The sequence below is a fragment of the Amaranthus tricolor genome, chromosome 9 (assembly GCF_026212465.1).
Source record: "Amaranthus tricolor cultivar Red isolate AtriRed21 chromosome 9, ASM2621246v1, whole genome shotgun sequence".
Classification (NCBI taxonomy): Eukaryota; Viridiplantae; Streptophyta; class Magnoliopsida; order Caryophyllales; family Amaranthaceae; genus Amaranthus; species Amaranthus tricolor.
The window spans coordinates 25,363,704-25,382,260 of record NC_080055.1 but is presented as its reverse complement, the minus strand read 5'-3'; the positions used below and the strand labels follow the sequence as shown (position 1 = coordinate 25,382,260).

Genomic DNA, 18,557 nt, shown 5'->3' with positions numbered 1-18,557 from the left:
TTTATAGAGATAGCTAGTTAGGCACTAAGGATTAACTTCATAATTGGGTGTTTTTGGAAAACTTGATGAAATTTATGAACATGTTAAAATTGATGAGCTTAGATTCGTAAGCAGACGACCACATGTTAATTGGTCCTAAGCACAAAATTACAGAGAAAATACTCTGCGGCCCAAAAAAAGCGGCACACAGGAGAAGATTAGTCAAGTCTCGACAGCCAACGCTGCTACTGAGCAGAAGTAACACCACAGGAAGTTGAAGTTGTGTGCCAGAAAAACATGGTGGTGAATGGATAATACTCCGAAACTATCATGTCTGGTAAAACTTCTTTAAAGCCAAAGCTGCAGCTTTATACCATGAGGCAGCAGCCATAGCACCAGGATCTGGAACTGAAGCCAAATTATTACTGGATACATAAGTTGAGCGCCCAGCCTGCAGTTAGTAAGTTCCATAGCATTGTTAGGTATACGTTCTTATAACAAATAAATAATAAGAGTAATTACATCAAAAATACTTGCACTAATACACCAAAAACTACTAATAAATTTCCAAAGAGATCAACATCATCAACAACAATCCTCATCATCGAGTCCGTTACTATTATTGTAAAATTACCTTTAAATCCAAAAGGATTTTTTGTACATTTTTAGTTCATCAAGACATGTCCATTCTTCTGATTACTTTAACAATTAAAAGAAATTTTTAAAAGCGCAAATTTTCTGTCTGCAAAGTGCAAACAAACATTGAAGGTATAATACCTTGACGTTTTCTTTCTTTAACTTGTATTATATTATCTGGTACCTACTGATGGTTACAAGGCAGCCATAAACCATGCTTCGAGCCGTTCTCATGAGCAATGTGTCTTAACAAATTTAATCCCACTTAAACAAAGATTTAGATAGGGCAATTGGCCAGATCAACTAGCTTTCCTTGTTAACCCATGCTAATTTACCAGAAGTCAACTATTCTTGTACAAATGGTGAAATTGTTCTAAAAAGGTCCATATTTTGCAACAGAAAAAAACTTATGATAATTTGCTAGAATTTAAAATACGGAAACATGGATATAAAGTCAGATTTTAAGTAAAATTCAGAACCATAAGAAAATCAACCTGTGCAAGCATATTCTTGGTAGACTCTGCACCAGCAAATGCGGCTTCAGATGAGAGAACAAAAGCATTGACTGGATCATCCCCAGCATTTAGTCTCTGTGTGAAGGGATAGAATATAAGTTTAGCAGTAACACAAAGCTCACTTTAATTTTCAATGTGCATAAGTTAAATACACAGTCAACCTCTTGAAGAATTTCTGCAGCTGGAATTAGAGCATCTAATAATGTCCGGTAACCAGCACTGGCCCCTCCATACTTGCTTACAGCAGCAATAGCAGCCTGAAGTGCAGAAGCCCCTACAGAAAAATACTGGTCAAGGAACACGTATTTAGGACTCACATGTTTCAATAAGATTGCCATCTTACATTCTTTAGGTGTAATTGTGCACTGGCCAGTTGACTTCAATTCAGCATATGCGGCTTTGAATAGTATGTCATATCTGTTTCAAGAATAAAGCTTGAATCTCAGTGCTTGAACATGGGACAATGTAAGCTCAAGTAGATAAAGGGAAAGTTTTCATACATTATCCCGCTTGTCCCTCCCATGACCCTTCTGATAGAAGATCCAATCTCATTTATGGTCTCTGTTGCATCATTCAGAGGATAACTACAAAAATTCAAACTATAAATTAGAGTTTGACGCTTGTTTTAAATAATTTACAGATAAAATATTTTTACATGTATGACAGAGGGAGTTGTCCCTTATTTTGATAGGGTCAAAGATTTATGGTTCTTTGGTTTTAATTACAATGAACTATAGTAAAATAGCTAACCAAATTATGTGCACTTCTTATTTATATGAAGTTGCACATGCTGTTTGCTATCAAAGGTCAGGCGGAAACAACCTCAATATTATCACTATCAAGGGTAAGGTTGGTACAACCAACCTCTAAACCCCACCCTAGATGGGAGCCACTTAATGGCAATGGGGTAATGGAATGTTATTGTTTTATAAAAAAAAAGGTAGGACAATACCAGAAGTAAAGTAGAATTAAAAACACATCAATTCACGTCCAAGCATGAGACCAAAGAGCAATTAATGTCTTCTCTTTCAAAGCAACTAAAAAGAAAACCTTTCCCCAAAAATACAACATTTCACCAAGCCCCCCAAAAATCCCTGGTGGCTAATATAATATTGTCTCCGTCCCTAAGAGATTGCACCACCCAATTCAAGTATTAAGAAATTGGTAGGGACCACTAAGTTGTGTGGTTAGGATTAAAAGTGACCGAATATGAGTGAAGATTGGTGGATAAGAATTTAAAAAGTGGTGGGAACAATATTTAAGATAGAATTGTTGCAAAGTTCAAGAGACGGACTAAAATGGAAAGTGTAATAATGTTTTAAGGGACAGAGGGAGTACATGTCACAGACCCAAAATTGTGAAAGTAGGTGGATGAAACAGAGGAAAATTGAACGCAGGGATAACAAGAACAAATGATGATGCTGCACCGTGTTAGATTCTAATCATATAGCAACAATTTGAATCTACAACTTACCCTATACTAGATTAAGTGGCAAAAAGAGTTTTTGTGATATAAACTTCCATGGTTTGACACTTAAACCGGGCATAAAGCAAGTGTAACTTGCCAAGGCTTATAATTCAAGACACAAGTGCAAGAGACACTATCCTAAAAATTCGAAGGGTTGATGGACATGGCACTCTAAGTTCTTCAATACACATTTTCATTTAGAATATCCTAAATACTAAACACGAAACTAATTCTTTAAAAATAAATGAGCCATATTAAATCGATAAATTACTCAATTCAAAGTCAAATTGTCAACAATTATCTGATGCCTTTAAGATTCAAGATAGCACTCAATTTGAGAACACCCACATTGCATCCTCCATAAAAGCTTTATTCCATGTAGATAGTTTCATTCCCGTAAGACTCGCTTCCTAACTGCCCCTCTCAAATTACTTGCGGTTCAAAGCGGCATGAAGTATCCAATTCTAAGCTTAGGTGTCGGGTATGGATCCATACCATTATCCTTGTCCCACATCTGAACACCAGTACAGCATTAAAAAGGCCATGTGGAATAACATAATCGACGATCATAGTCTTCAAGCATGGCAGACATAAAAAACAAACTTAGACATTAGTTCTTCAAGTTACAGACCTGATATGCCGAAGTGACAAAGGGGAATATTACACAACTGAGATTAAGTAGCTACAAGCCTACAAGGCCAATAAAAAGCTGATACAGATAATGTACAAGAGAAAATAAAATCCAAGTAGTGTGTCAACAATGACCCTTAAATAACATTTCAATAAGATACGCTCAGTCGCTTCCTCTGATGCACTATTATAGTCACCAATCAAAAACCTGTTCCTAGCACGCCTACTCCTATTATTCCTTTGAACAATATATCCCCTCTTACTAAGTCACTATATGCCCAACCTCTATGGGATAAGCTGACGCTCTCCACCAAACTATAGCAGAAGAGCATGCAATTAGAATTACTAGGACCAACTGTCACTTTACTGCAGATAATATCCAGCAAAAAGAGATACATCAAGTGAACTATTAAATTTATAATGGTTACAACCTAAAACGCAAATACTAAATTAAAAAAGAAAGCAGCAACAAGCAACCAATTATAGCAAGCTAGAGCTTCATAATAAGTAAATTTGTTCAAACAGGTCAATAGGAACTTACTATTTCTTCATGTCTTCTAGAATAGCAGAAGCACCACGATACATCTGAAACACTAAAAGTCAATAAACTATAGGTGTATACCTCTATTGTAAGGTTGTGCTATAAATAAAAAGGGAAAGGACATCACTTACCGTAGATCCACAATCACCATCACCAACTTTACTGTCCCATTCATTGAGTTGGTCCCTCAAATTAATCAATTCACTAGTTGCCGCTTCAATAGCCACCTCAAGAACACGACCTTGTTCACTTAGTTCTTGTGGCCGAGTTGATAGCTAATGAACCAAAAACAAATACCAAACTTCATTAGCAGATAATGAACTAGATACAGGGTATCATGATGGAGAAGTCACTGGAAAATTCTCTCTTAAGGACTCTGCATGAGCCATGAACACAAATCACAAGAACATAAAACTCAAGTTCATTAAACTGTTTCACTTTCAGATCTGTCGTTTGTACTGTCTGGTCAGTTATGCAGCTAAAACAGCTTTCCGGAAAATCTGGGAGAAAGCTGCAAATATATGAACCCCTGCTTACATAAGATAGGAATACAGGAACCTATAGTCTAAGGCACTAAGCTGTAGGGCATTGGAATAACAGTACATCATGAATCCCAGACGGAAAAACTAAACGAGACCTTTTAGTAAAAAAATTAAAATCAATTTGATTAAGCTGAAGTGAACAATACAATCCAAATTTAACCTTGTTAGTTGTTCAAACATATCTAGTCACAAATCAGACAACAACAAATCATAAAGGAACTATATCCGTTGTAAAGAGAGTAGATGTATCCTTAGCTGTGAGAAGATAATCCTAGAACATGATATTCATCAACTTTCATATGTATTTGCAATTGAACAACAGATTATTTCTAACACAAATATGCAAGCACTAATCTATATCCTCATGGTTTCCAAAGAAAGATGCTTGGGAATACCTCATTGCTCCTTGCAATTGAAGATAGAGGAACAGGGACAGGAATCTTTGCGGGTGGGCGATTACCTGGAAGAGTAAGGACAAGTCATGAGTCATGACTAACATGGAAAAGACAGATATACTAATTGTCTTTTTGCAGCTAGCCTACAGAGAAGTCTTGACAATGATAACTAATCAGCTGACAAAGTTCACAATATTTCTGCTTCTATCTCCTTCTCGATAGTTAAGAATAGCAAATAACATTTTAAGACATAGTAGTAAAACATACCATCAACACCTACAGGCCAGGCTGGTGCCTTTGTTGGAGCATCTAATAGTTGCAGAATTGCTTCATCTACCTTCATGACAGTAATTGATAATCCTGACACCGAGATATTCATCGAAAACTCAATCGCAAAGAAACTATCATATAATAGACTTCTTTCTATTAGATAATACCTGCCATGTCCAGAGAAGTCATAAAAGAGCCTGTATACACTCGATCAACAGCCAGACCATGCTCCAACTGCAATCTAGGAATAGCTTTGCCAGCAGCAATCATCAGTTCCATCACAGGAGTGGCGCCCAACCTGTGACATAGAGAACATATTCACACAATAAAAATAGAAAATCACATGAAAATTCATCAAAGGTTTCACAACATCGAATAAAACATCCGAACTCCAAAAGAAGATAAAGGCATGATGGGATTCCTATATCTTAGTCCCAGAAGCCCCTAATGAAAAATTCTGACACTACATTTTATTTAAAAAGAAATTAAAATTTTATCAAAGTAACAGAGTTCCACCAAAGTTGTCAGTCAGGAAATTTGTCAGATTTTCTTGACTTGTATCATAAAATATCCCTTATTGTAGTACATACCAATGGAATTGTCTTACACAGGGGAACCCTTGGGCTTCTGGAAATACATCGCGAAAACCTGCACATAGCTATACACACAAACAAGCTATGCACAGACACATGCACACGCAAGAGAGCACAGATTGACACACATGCATGCAGACATACCTAGCCATAAATAAACACAGGTTTATGCATGCATGTAACTATGTGAGTGAGAGAGATAAAATAGGTTAAGTAAATGAGCAAATTAGTAGTAACTAGAAAAGCTATACTATGACCCATCTAGACTGAATTAGGTGGGGAAAAATGTACGAAGCTTTATCCTTGCAATGGCAAAAATATTTTACTGTGTCATTACACAATTACTAGAACAAGTTTCGATAAAGCAAATGAAAACAGAATCAATACGTATTAGCTAATTTATAGTTAACTTAAGAACACTCATTGCAGCTATGTAATAGAAAATCAACTCGACAATTTATAAAGTGGAGCATAAATAGTACTAGTAAGTCGGTTAATCTTTAAGCTTAACCAGTTGGTAAGGAAAGCCTCATAGAAACAATGTAAAAAGAAAATCTTTGTGTTTGATCATGACATTTAACATTTAAATAATAGGAAAACCAAAATATATAATATTGTTAAGAGAAAGCTACACCACAGCACAGGAGTAAGCTCAATCTAAGTTCAGATCCCCTTCATTTGCACATTCAAAAGCAAAAAAAAATCTTAAATTTACTTGTGCGAAGTATCTGAAGAAGTATTCCTACAGACAATTGAAATCCCGCATTTTCTCACAATGGATCAACTAAAATCTATAATATGTACAGGTGATTCATGGAAATGCATCGAGTTACAAAGACAAGAGTCAGTACAAGAAAGCGAAGAAAGAAAAACATACACAAAACAGAGACATTTCATACAAAGAGTAGCATTGATCAGCAATTTCCAGTAACATAGAATTGCGAAGCCGAAACAGGGGCGCTTACCAAGATACATAGAAGAAAACTACCAAGCTTACACTTTCAAAAAAATGTTGACGACACATTGCAGTTTTACAGTAGAAGCAGATTAAAATTCAAGAAACAGAAAGCATATAAACGTACCCATTGACCATGAGGACAACATTATTCCCCCGTTCAATAGGCACATAATTTGTTTCCTGCAATGCAAAGTCAATGATAAGGACATAGCTTGTGCAAAAAAAACCTTCAAAAAGAGATTTGATACAATTTCTAGGACAACTACCACGTGAAGGTTTAAATCCAATTTGACTTTTTTGGAAACCTAAAGGTGTACATTAAGTGCATTCACAAGACAAAAAATCAACTTTTAAACCAATGACAAAGGTCTACACAAATTCCTCCAAATAATACGTCTGTAAAATAATAAGGATCGTGACATACATAGCCCTTAGGGCTATGCATAACCCTTAAATTCATTATCCAAAATGGTATTAAGTTTGGAATTTATGACAAAATCACATGTCAATCCATGCTATTAATGCTCAATATTTCTTCTTTTAGCTTCTTTAAGGATATCATTTTCCAGAAAATAATAAACACCACTTTGGCAAGTAAGAGTGACCAATTTCAGAGTATAGGGTGTCTAGAGGTCAATAAGCAAGGGAAAGGAGAAGAAAAATAGATCCCGCGTTTCCCAACCCCTTGAATCTCCATCAGATTAAGAGCCACATTAAGATTGATGGTTCAACAGAAAAAACGCCTCTACTTAAAAGTTAAAAAATATCAGAACAAAAGCTAATAGTCAGGTATCCTATAGTTCATCATCATCATCATCATCATACCCAATATCTCGCTTGAAAGCAGAGTCTGCGTGAGGGAAGGTGACGAACATTCCATACCCATACTCCCTTCACAGGGAGGACTAGAGGAATGCGGTCAATTTTACCCCCCGACTAGGTATCCTATAATTCCATAGCATCAAAAGCTTGTAGATATACAACATCATTTGAGCCCACTTGGTTCACCTCTTTCCGGAATCATTATTTTGGAGGGGGGGGATGATGTCACAAAATCGTCACCACCTCATATTATTCCTTTTATTGGAAAAAATCATTACATAACAATATGGTCTCCATAAAAAATGAAATCTTATTAACTGACAGAAATTGTGTATATTGCTGCTCTATCACTCTTTGATTATCAGCTATATTGACTTGACTTTACAATGATAAGATGTGTACAGTTTGCTAAGTTAAATCAAACATTATTCAATTCAGATTAGAAAACAGAGGAAACTGACTTCTGCACTAAATTAGATGGCTTGTAAATTTAGACTTGGATCAACTTGGCCAAACTTTATTTTAGGGAATTTGAACCAACCATATCAAAGATCTCCATATGTACACCCGAATATAGTATGCAATTTTCAAAATACCTTGGATATGGAACCTTTAAGGTTGAAAAAAATTAAAATTAAAAGTTTCCCATAAGCCTTTACTATTGAAACTTCAGGCCCATTACACCAAGCCACCATCATAGCCACCAACTCAGAAAAACCCACTCCCTCATCTTTCCACCTCTATAATCATCTTTATCCCACTTTCAATTGTTGAGTTGATCAATAACTAAGGTAAAACTTAGAAATGGAGTATCTTCTTTCCTCTTTTCATTTCTACCATGTCAATTTCCACTTATGGCATCTGAAGCATGTTCCTCTCCGGTTTATCTCAAGAATGGCAGCAAGAGTGTGATGTTAGCACAACATTATGAAGAAAAGTGACAAAAAAACACCATAGGTTTCTAATGAGTTATCCATATGAAGAAGGGTTAGATGCAAGTATGCCTATGTCTCATCATCCAAAATTCATCCACAAAATCACGAAAAAGACATTCAACCAAATTGCAGAATTTTTAGGTAGAAGGAGACTAAAGATTAAAGGAAGAGGATAATTAAGTAACAAAGATACATAACACTAATTGAAGTAAAAAACTTGATAAGGAAATGGCAGAAAATTGTTAGAAAATTAGGTTCAAAAACAAAAAAAACATCATGTTGAATCAAAGAGAATTGAGGCAAATACCCATAATTAACAAAGATCTCTATTCCATCAAAAGAGACATACCGGTGATAATATTTGCATAAGAAAATGAGCAATAACCACATCAGCAGGTTGCAAATCAGCCACAGCAGCACCAGGTTCTCCATGCTGAAATATAAATCTAACGTAGTGAATACAAGTCAAAAATAGGTTCCCATATTTTCTTCCTTCTAAATTAAAAAAGTTTGAGACAACTATAATTATGAACTAAAATACAAAGTCCGCAGCAAATTATGTCAGTTAGATGGGCAAACCAATATGTAATGAAACAATGAATCACCCGTAGGATTCAAAGTGTACATTTTGAAATGTTGCAGTCAGCTAATGGAATAGATAGCATTGATAGATACCAGGTTAGCTAACGTCAGGAGTAAAATCTCTTCTGCAATAAGAATGTCAAGCAAGATGCTGAATGCAGCATCATACTGAACATTGAGAAATAAGAAGCAAAAGCATATTGAGACCCATTTGCACATAATTGAAGGAAACGGAATCTAATTCAATAAATGCCCTTACAATTCCAAGACCAAGTTCCATCTTTCCAGGACCCAAGCGATCTGATGTGACTTGCCCAGGAAGGGTGCATACAGATAATGCAACACCCATAGTACCAACCATTTCAGATGCTCTTCTAGCTTCAGCTGTAACTTCTGCAAGGGAGCAATCGGCAGCTGCTGCTGCTCCAGCAACCTAATATTGAACAAAAAAGTCAATGGTGCATGGGAATACATCATTTTTTCTCATTAGAAAAGAATAAGTATTCAGTCCAGTCAATAAGTGCAATCCAATTAAAATAAGTAAAGTTGAGTCCACATAAGTTGGAGAGAGCAAGCTCTAAGTTCAAATAAATTGTTTTACAACCGTCCAGAAGCAACGGCATACACACATGCGGATATAATGTCATCTTCAATTTAAAAACCTGAAAACACTCACATGTGTTGAGTCGTTGTTACAAGCTACCCAAACAAAAACTTTGCCCCTCTTCTGAACCTTAGTCTTCCAAACAAAAATGGATAATATGACCTTTCTGTAGGTGGCTATACAAATGCAAGAGAATACAGACAAATCAACCCAACAAACCCTCCATCTTTATCCTTGAGCTTTTAATATGCAGTTTGATTACAAGCGCCTCTCTGCCATCTAGTCATTTTCACATTGACTAGACTGCAATTTCTTATTTCTATCACATCGTAATATTAAGCAACATCATTACAGTCAAGGTTCATGTTGGTTGGCATCCAAGTCTTAAAACGCCAATCCCAATAAAATACTGTATAGTATTGCTATTCAAGTTTTATACTTGTTCCAATGGAATAGCGAAACAAGACAATGTACTTAGAGGGAAGCACTAATCTGAAAAAGGTGTTGATACAGTTTATGTGTTAACCGTGTTCTTAGGTACAGGTATCGTGTATGGGTGTGGGTTCAAGTATCAAATAGGGAAGTATTAAATTTTGAAGATAGTAGGAATAAATCGAGAGTTTTGATACTAGTACGAGGATACGGCGAACATTAATCGATTAAAACTTTATGTTTATCACTAAAAATTATATTAATATTTATTTTTTGAAAAAAAATGTTTTAGATTAAAAAACCTACCTAGTTAGAAGAAAAACTACATTTGATCCTTAAACCCCTCATTAGTTTCCCACACAACCAATGTGGGGCGAGTCTCATAAGTAGCAACGGGCTCAAATACTATATATGGATCAACGGTGAGCATCTATCTCCACGTGCTTCTATGTGTTTTAGTAGGCAACATTCCCACTTCTTGAACACTTCGATTAGAATTGTGAATAAAAAGAGAGTTTAAATCTTTAAAAGTCATTTAATTTTAAATTGAACTATACCTAGACTGACTTCAAGAATAAACTTTAGCCAAAATACCCAAAGGTTTTGCTCAATGTGGGGTCGAATGTAATGGATTTGAATACAATGCAATTCACGTGACTTGTTCCACATTGCTCGTGTGGGCAAATAATGATGGGTTTATATATCAAATGAGCTCTCAATGCCTGTTAATTCCAAAAAGTTTTTTGAAGTGCCTGGACATGTTCTGCACCTTAAGCAAGGCACGCCTAAGCGCACTGCCTCTGAACTACGTAAACCAAGATACATGACCATGGTCTGTACAGTTACCATATACAGACATAATACACATCGTCACTTAAGAACCTGATGAAGAGGCCAAAGATAGTTACATGATCCATGCAAGAAAAGGTGACCAATCAAGTGCATCAAAACCCTTCTGGATGTGATTTCTAGGCACAGAACAATGAGTAAGAACTGAGAATAAACCTTGTGGACAAGAATAGTTCCTGCCAAGCCTCGGCGTCCAGCCACACCTCTAGGTGCTAAAGCACAATCATCACCAACTATGACCATCTACAAATCAGAAACACGATCCATCAGAGAACTCTGAAAAAAAAACTATATACACAAAATCTTAGGTATATACCTCAACTTTGTAGCCCTCAGATTTTGCTTGTTCAGCAGCCAGACCAAAATTTAGGCGATCCCCAGTGTAATTCTGTTAACAAGATTGTTACGGTTCCACTTAGTCTAATTCAGACAAGTGGTTAACAAATTATCCATCTAAAAAGACCACAATTAAATTGAACTATAACAAATTATCCATCTAAAAAGAACCAACATGGTGTTCATACTTCTCAAAAGTAGACGGTGAAATTTTTGACTGACTCAACATTGATCTGAAACTTGACAAAAATATCAGTGGTATATAACCTGAAAAGTTTGACCTATAACACAAAACTTAAGGTTTTTATAGAACTTGATTCTCACATGTTGAAAGAGCCGATTAAGGTTTTTACCAACCTAAAAGTTTGTCAAGTGTTATGTCGTATGCTTTATTGCGTGAGGGACTCTACAATGCAAAGCATCATTATTTTTGTCTCCCCCACCCCCAAACACCCCATCTACATTCAAAAAAGAAAAAGAAAGGAACTCAAGTGACAGAAGCAATAGTTTCAAATAATAAGAAAGGGAATTTTGACAAGAATAATCCCAACTATGGTTAGTCTTCTTAGAATGATCTCAATTATAGATTACTTTATATAAGTGTCTTTTGAGAATAATACCAACGAACATTTTTATAGTAAAATTATGGACACTTAGATGTTATATAGCAAATTATAGTCAAAGGAAAGGAAATAAAAAGTAATTCACATGAGATAAAAATAATAATAAAATAAAAAAAATAAAAAAAAAATAGATTGTATGAGCAAGCTTTCACAGCCCGCGATCAAGTTGGGAAGATACCTATAAAGTTGGGATCATTCTAAACAATGAGTAGCAAATTGTTAGGATCATTCTTGCCAACCTTTTCTTAAGGAAAAACAAAAACCAAAAAATTCTTTCAATTTCTCTATTTGCTACTCATTATTTATCCAAGTAGAATCAATGTATATAAATAAAAGGCAACTCCATAAGATAATAAACAATCATTAGTACTTCTACCGATCTGCATTTCATTCATGGGAAGCAAGTGAATGGAAGAGATCTCAATCTCATAAGAATAACTATGAAGTGCCTATAAGCTCAACCAAAATTAAGCAAACCTTACAAACAAGATGTTGTGAATACCTTGACAATTAAGAGGCATCCCTTTGGCCCGGTTACAGCTCGAATACCCTATACGAATACGAATAGAGATTCATTCAATGTGATTAATAATGAGAAAATGCTTCAAAACATCTAAATATATTCCTCTATATAAGTGTGTCAACTCTCAATGGAGCTGGATATTTATAGTTCTTTAGTTAATGGACTATAGTAAAATGGCTCGTTAAATTATGTGTACTGTTTATTTATGTAAAGATGCAAGTAATATTTGTTATCAAGAGTCAATAATAAATAACATCTTTGTTTCCACTTAATGGCATTGGAATAACAAAGTGTTTGTTAATAAAAATGCGAAATTTTTCAGAAGTGCTATTATGAGTATGAGAGAAAAGGTTATACAGCTAGAATTGAGTCAACGGGTGGAGAAGCAAATATATCTCCACATATTGCAGCAGTAAGCATTCCTTGACCGACAAATCCAGCATGGGCAGGCTCATGACCACTGCCACCTCCTAAAAGAAACATATTATGGAACTTCAAAATAAGAACACACCCAAAACATGAGAATATATCAATATAATGGCATGTGTGATTCACACATAGTTTCAAGGATTAAAGAAGGAAAAGAAAATTTGCTCTTTATAGCACGAGTTTTTACAATCAATACCTACTTTAAATAGATTTTGATTAGCCAATAACCTTTTAAATGGTCAAGAATAAAGTCAATATAAAATAGGAGTATGATCACTCATCATCTTCTCTTGACAATAGTCACAATACTAGTATACTACGAATACTAATTTCGAACAGAAGAGAAAGTGTGTGGTGCATAGATATGTATATTTAAGACATAAAAAAGTACATACCCAAAACAGCCCCTTAGATTACAAAAGCTTGGATGACAAGCTCGATTCTATACTTTGAATTGGTTAGACTACTAAAGTTACCAAAGGATAAAACACAAGAAGCATTCAAGGAAATAAAAATGGGGCAACTAAAGCAGCCCCTATTAGCACCTACAATTAGGAACTAAGATAACCTCATGGAAGTCAAAACATTATGTGGAATATAGCCAAAAACGTAGGACCGAAAACCAAAAAATTTTCATATAATACAACACTACTCTCCAACTCCTACAACAATGCCATACATAAACACTGCCAAAGCTTTAACTTCAATAATATGTTATCGACTAAATGAAACAAAGCAAATCAAGTGTGAGATCGTCGTAACAAAGATAATACTTTATTCGACGCTTATCAAATATATTAATCTATAATCAAATAAATTCATTGATTATATTAATCATTATCTACATAGATTCTCCTCAATCATTTTTTTTTCTATTGTCATATGCTCTTACAGATCTCATACCTTCATATTAGGACCAACTCTTCCTCTTCTTAAAGTTTCGATATTTCTCTTTTCCACTTTTCTTACTAGTGCAAAACTCTTTCTTATGTCTTTATTTTAGGTTCAATCCATCATTTAAGTCTTCATTACACTCCAACTAGACCACAAAATATATATAACATAATTTAGACTTTTACCAAAAAATTCAAAATTGGTTCAATCAATAAAATAAAAAATAAAAGACGGACAATATCTAGCATAACAAAGACTCAAGATGAGATATGTAACCTCTCCAAACACCTAACCTTTAGGAGCTCGTAAAGAAAACACGATTTAAAAAAGAAAAAAGAATTATTACATGATGACACACCAAATTAAGTGGAAAAAAAATTGCAAGAGTCCAACCAAAAGAGTGAATGATATAATCCAGCATGGCCACGTTCATCATATTTTCAAACTTGAGTTAAAAAAGGCCCTAATGAGAAAGCTTTTACGAAGTATGTTTGACATACTTAACAAAAATCCCAGATCCTCAAAGTAACAAAATAAAGCTCAATGTCTACACATGACGTGGATACATTTGAGAAATTTACAAGGAGTTTTGAGAATAATCTCAAGTTACAAAAATGACAATGGGCTAGCATGGCATTAAAGATGCCCTCCATTCAAAAAGTGTTTTGCATAGGATCTTCAAATGTAATACTACAAAAGGTCATTCCTACTAATGTTTAACTCAAGTTCCACATAATACGAGAGATTGAAGAAAAAACGAGAAAGAAGGATGTAGTAGACCAAAAAAAAGAGCTTCAAAATGATTGATAGTCCTAACAATCATATCATCAAGGTGCATCTTCTTCTCAAAGAAACTTAATGTACATATTACTCCACAATTATGTAATTAGTGTAGAGTAGTCTTGGGAATGGGTGATTGTCTAGGAAGTTATCAAAGTGCACACAAGTCTACAATCCCCATGGCCTCAACCCCAATAAGGTCAAGGTGTTGGCGTAAATATAGCTTGTTTGCTGCTTATGACTATCAGTTGTAATCTTAACTAAGAGTTGGTGTGTCAATAAAACAATACAAAGTCATTAATCAATAACACAAACACAATGTCACATTGTAACATATTTGGCCAAATTATAATGGTTTTCAAAGTTGTCAAAACAAAACTTGTCGTGAAAGTGTAAAAAACACCTTTAAGTTAATGCAAGACATAATTCATGGTTTTTGGCCAATATCTGGCAACATTACCTTTATTAATATATTTGTGAGAGCTATCACAATCATGATCGAAATCACATTTTTTTCACTCATTTTTTATGTTTGGAACAGAAACTTGAAATTCAAAATTATAAGGTTTAGCTGGGAAATAAGCATCAACATTCAACTTGAGATGACCAATTGAAAGTTGAAACCATTATAGTTTATTGTTTTTGCATATTATCCATGATTTAACATTCAAGAATTTTTCTTTTATGTTTCTAGTTTCAAAAGACTTACACTCCACTTTATGTTTCTAGTTTCAAAAGACTTACACTCCACTTTATCCTATTTAGAACACTGTCATTTTCCTTGATTTCAACATACAACTTCACTTGGGCTTCACCTTAAGTCGAAAATCCTTCTTCAAGCATCTTTACGTACAAACTTCTTTCTTATACTCCTTCACTTCCTCTCTCGTAAATTTGTGCCCATAAAGAAATTCATAAGACGTATAATGCAATAAATTTCTATCAAATTTCTTAATTTTTCCATGTTTTGTAATTTAACAATAGGTAATACAGAAGAACAATAATTGTAAAAATAAAGGGTTTCAAAATCTATTTTGTTCGTTTGAAAGTATCTTAAAGGTTCCCATTTATAACATCACCTAGTAAACTTCCATCATTCATTTCCATGGTCTTGCTATAAAGCACAACCACCAAATAGCTCCATATAAGGTAGCTAATTTTTTCTCTCATCTTATGTAATTTATAACAATAATCTGCATATCAGCGTAGACAAATGTTCGCTTCCAAATTCCAATGGGATCTACTATCTAGCAATGAAAGGTATACACACCTGATATGACCGACACTTTATCATAAGTAGAGCCTGATACATCAGCACGCAAAACAACCTTTACCTATTAGACATAAGAAAAAAAAAACAATTCAGCATTAAAAGGCAAAAAGATACTGAAAGTAATGCGATAAGGTGTTAAAAAATAGCAGTCGTAGCACTAACCTCAGGAAAACCATCCAAATACTGCAATCCAGGATAAGTCTCCACCAAACCCTCGATGAACTCAGTAACCACATCTGCAAGTGTGAGAAAACGCATGTCAAAACCGGTAATTACACATATACAAAGTCAATTCTTAGTTTGTCAACACAAAATCACAATTATGAATAAAAATCCTTCTGAAAACCAGGAAAATGCATGAATCAATAATCATGAACTGCTTTTGAAATCCAAGAAAATGCATAAATCTTTAAACTCCAATCGAAATCCAAGAAAATGCATGAATCAACAATCACGAACCGCTTTTGAAAACTAAAAAATGCATGAATTAACAAAAACACTCAGCGATTCAGCGATGCTAACTACCATACATAAGTAGAGTATATCATCCAATTCTGAATTTATTTTATAACATTATTAGTAAACTCGACGATTTCCAGTAAAATTGATAAATGAAGAGAAATAGTAACCAAACCATTGGGATCATTGATGAGTTTCTTTGCTTGAAACGCCATGTTAATCGACTTTCAACTGAGAATTAAACAGTTAAACAATAAATCAACGTTGCAATGTTGAAGAAATCGCAGAAATGAGAAATTGAAAACCTACCTCTCACTTTGGAATGGGGGAGAACCAGGAAAGAGAGTCAATGGCTCATAGGATTAAGGAATGCGCGTCTTCAGACAGTGTTGTTCTTCAGTCTACTCGGTTATCACCTTAGAATTGCAATTTCATTATTCCACAGAAGGAATGTTCACTAAAATTTAAAAATAAAATTTTTTAGATAATACATGAATTATTTTTATTAATAGTTAAATTAATTTAATGGAGGAAAATGCGGGAACATAAACATTAAAAATATATTAAAATAAAGTTAGTAGGAAGTATATTGGGGTCATAATAATTTAAATAAAGTTTTGTAATGACCACAGACAATATAAAAATGTTAAAATGATGTTAGTAAAAATTTGTCAGGACCATAAACATTAATAAAATATTAAAATATGGATGAACAAGGTTGTTATATCCAAAATTTGTGATATAAACATAAAATTTTTTTACAAAAGCAACAAATACATATTAAAATAACAATAATTTTTAAACAATAACCGTAATTTACAAATCACCACAAAAAAAACAAAATTAATAATAAAAATAATAAATAAAATTAAAAAGGTAAATTGAAATCACAAAACTTTCATACAATCAAATCCTACCACATAAGAGTGGTTTGTTAATTTCACAAATCACCGTAAATCACCACAAAAAAAACAAAATTAATAATAAAAATAATAAATAAAATAAAAAAGGTAAATTGAAATCACAAAACTTTCATACAATCAAATCCTATCACATAAGAGTAATTTGTTAATTTAACAAATCACCGTTATTTACTAAAACCTCCTCATTAAAATAGCAAATGAAAACAACTTTAAGTAACGAAGGATTATATTTATATGATCGCACTATAGTTCAGCCGGGGGTATGCCTGGGACGTGTATGGTAGGGATGTTCAAAACCGAATACTGGGTCGACTCGAATTCGAAAATCCATAAAAATGCGACCCGGTTCCGATTCAGGTTAATTCGGGTATTCGGAATTCGGATACCCGGTTTAATCCGGGTCAAATCCGGATACCCGATTTTATTAGAATGTTTCTTTAATTTTTTTTTTTTTTGTTCAACCATACTTTTGTTTATCTCTATTTTTACTTAAAATACTTTTTTATATAAAATTCAAATACAAATTCTCTAAAAATATTTAACTTATTTAGTCATAAAAGATTAATTAAGAAAATTAAATAATAATATTATTATTCATTGGCTTAAGTAAGAACAATCATAAAATTCAAATACTAACTCTCTACAAATATTCAACCCAAGATTAGCTTAAGAGATACCATCATCATTTTATTTACGAAAAAAAATAAAAAAATTAAATAAATAAAGCCAAATACAAGATATCTAGTTTCCAAAAATACGTGACCTGGATTCGGATTCGGCATCGGGTACCCGATTTGATTATCCGGTAAACACAATACTGGATGATCCGGATCGGATTTTTTGTATGGGTAGCCTAGCACGGCACAGGCACGACTCAGGGCAATGTAATAGTGTGTTTGAATTTGATGCATTTTGATTCTTGTTGAGGTTAGAAAATACTAGTAGACTAGAAAATTTTTACAAGGAAAAAAATTAAATCTCTATCATAACGACGAAGCAAATAGACTAAATTCGATTGAAATCTTATATTTTTCTGGGAGTTTTAGAAAATATTTACGTCTTTTACATATAAATATTTAAGTTAAATTCGCTTTCTTTAATTTATTTAATTGAACTTATCTTTAAAACCTTAAATGCAAATCAGTTTGGGTTGGATTTTCAAAATTCTAAATAAATTAATTATACATTAATTATGCAACATTCCAATTTACGTTTAGTTGAAAGTAGTACTCCACGTATTAGTAAATTCAACAATCAAAATTCACGTTTTAGATTTATGAGTTTGTACCAGTTACATTCGTTTCCTTTGTTCCTAGCCTTTTACATATCGCTCTTTTTTCTTTATTTTATTTTTATACCTTTCTATTTTTATTTATTTATTTGTATTGTATTTTTACCTTTTATTTCCTTTAATTATTAGTATTGATTATAGTGTGTGTAATTTGCAGGCTTTGTGAGTAGTTGCTCGTTCTCACGCCATTTGAAGATCTTTCTAGAGTCGAGAGACTCTCTAGCCGCATTCTCCCTTATGGGTATAAGTTGTCGTCTTCCTTCCCTCTCTGGATC

General features: G+C 33.8%; 1 protein-coding gene across 1 annotated transcript; it reads right to left on the bottom strand.

Annotated features, from left to right (window-relative positions):
• On the bottom strand, positions 1 to 16,521 carry LOC130824392 (putative 3,4-dihydroxy-2-butanone kinase). Its single transcript, XM_057689378.1, has 21 exons — positions 16,378 to 16,521; positions 16,244 to 16,299; positions 15,772 to 15,845; positions 15,607 to 15,670; positions 12,591 to 12,703; positions 12,213 to 12,260; positions 11,068 to 11,139; positions 10,908 to 10,994; positions 9,126 to 9,299; positions 8,634 to 8,717; positions 6,652 to 6,707; positions 5,144 to 5,274; positions 4,974 to 5,066; positions 4,707 to 4,771; positions 3,901 to 4,044; positions 3,770 to 3,813; positions 1,631 to 1,714; positions 1,474 to 1,547; positions 1,292 to 1,404; positions 1,110 to 1,205; positions 1 to 430 (listed from the first exon to the last, which is right to left on the bottom strand). Exons 2-21 carry the CDS (start codon positions 16,281 to 16,283, stop codon positions 308 to 310), a joined length of 1,779 nt encoding a protein of 592 aa, XP_057545361.1. The 5' UTR covers positions 16,284 to 16,299; positions 16,378 to 16,521; the 3' UTR covers positions 1 to 307.
• Positions 16,522 to 18,557: the final 2,036 nt, after the last annotated feature.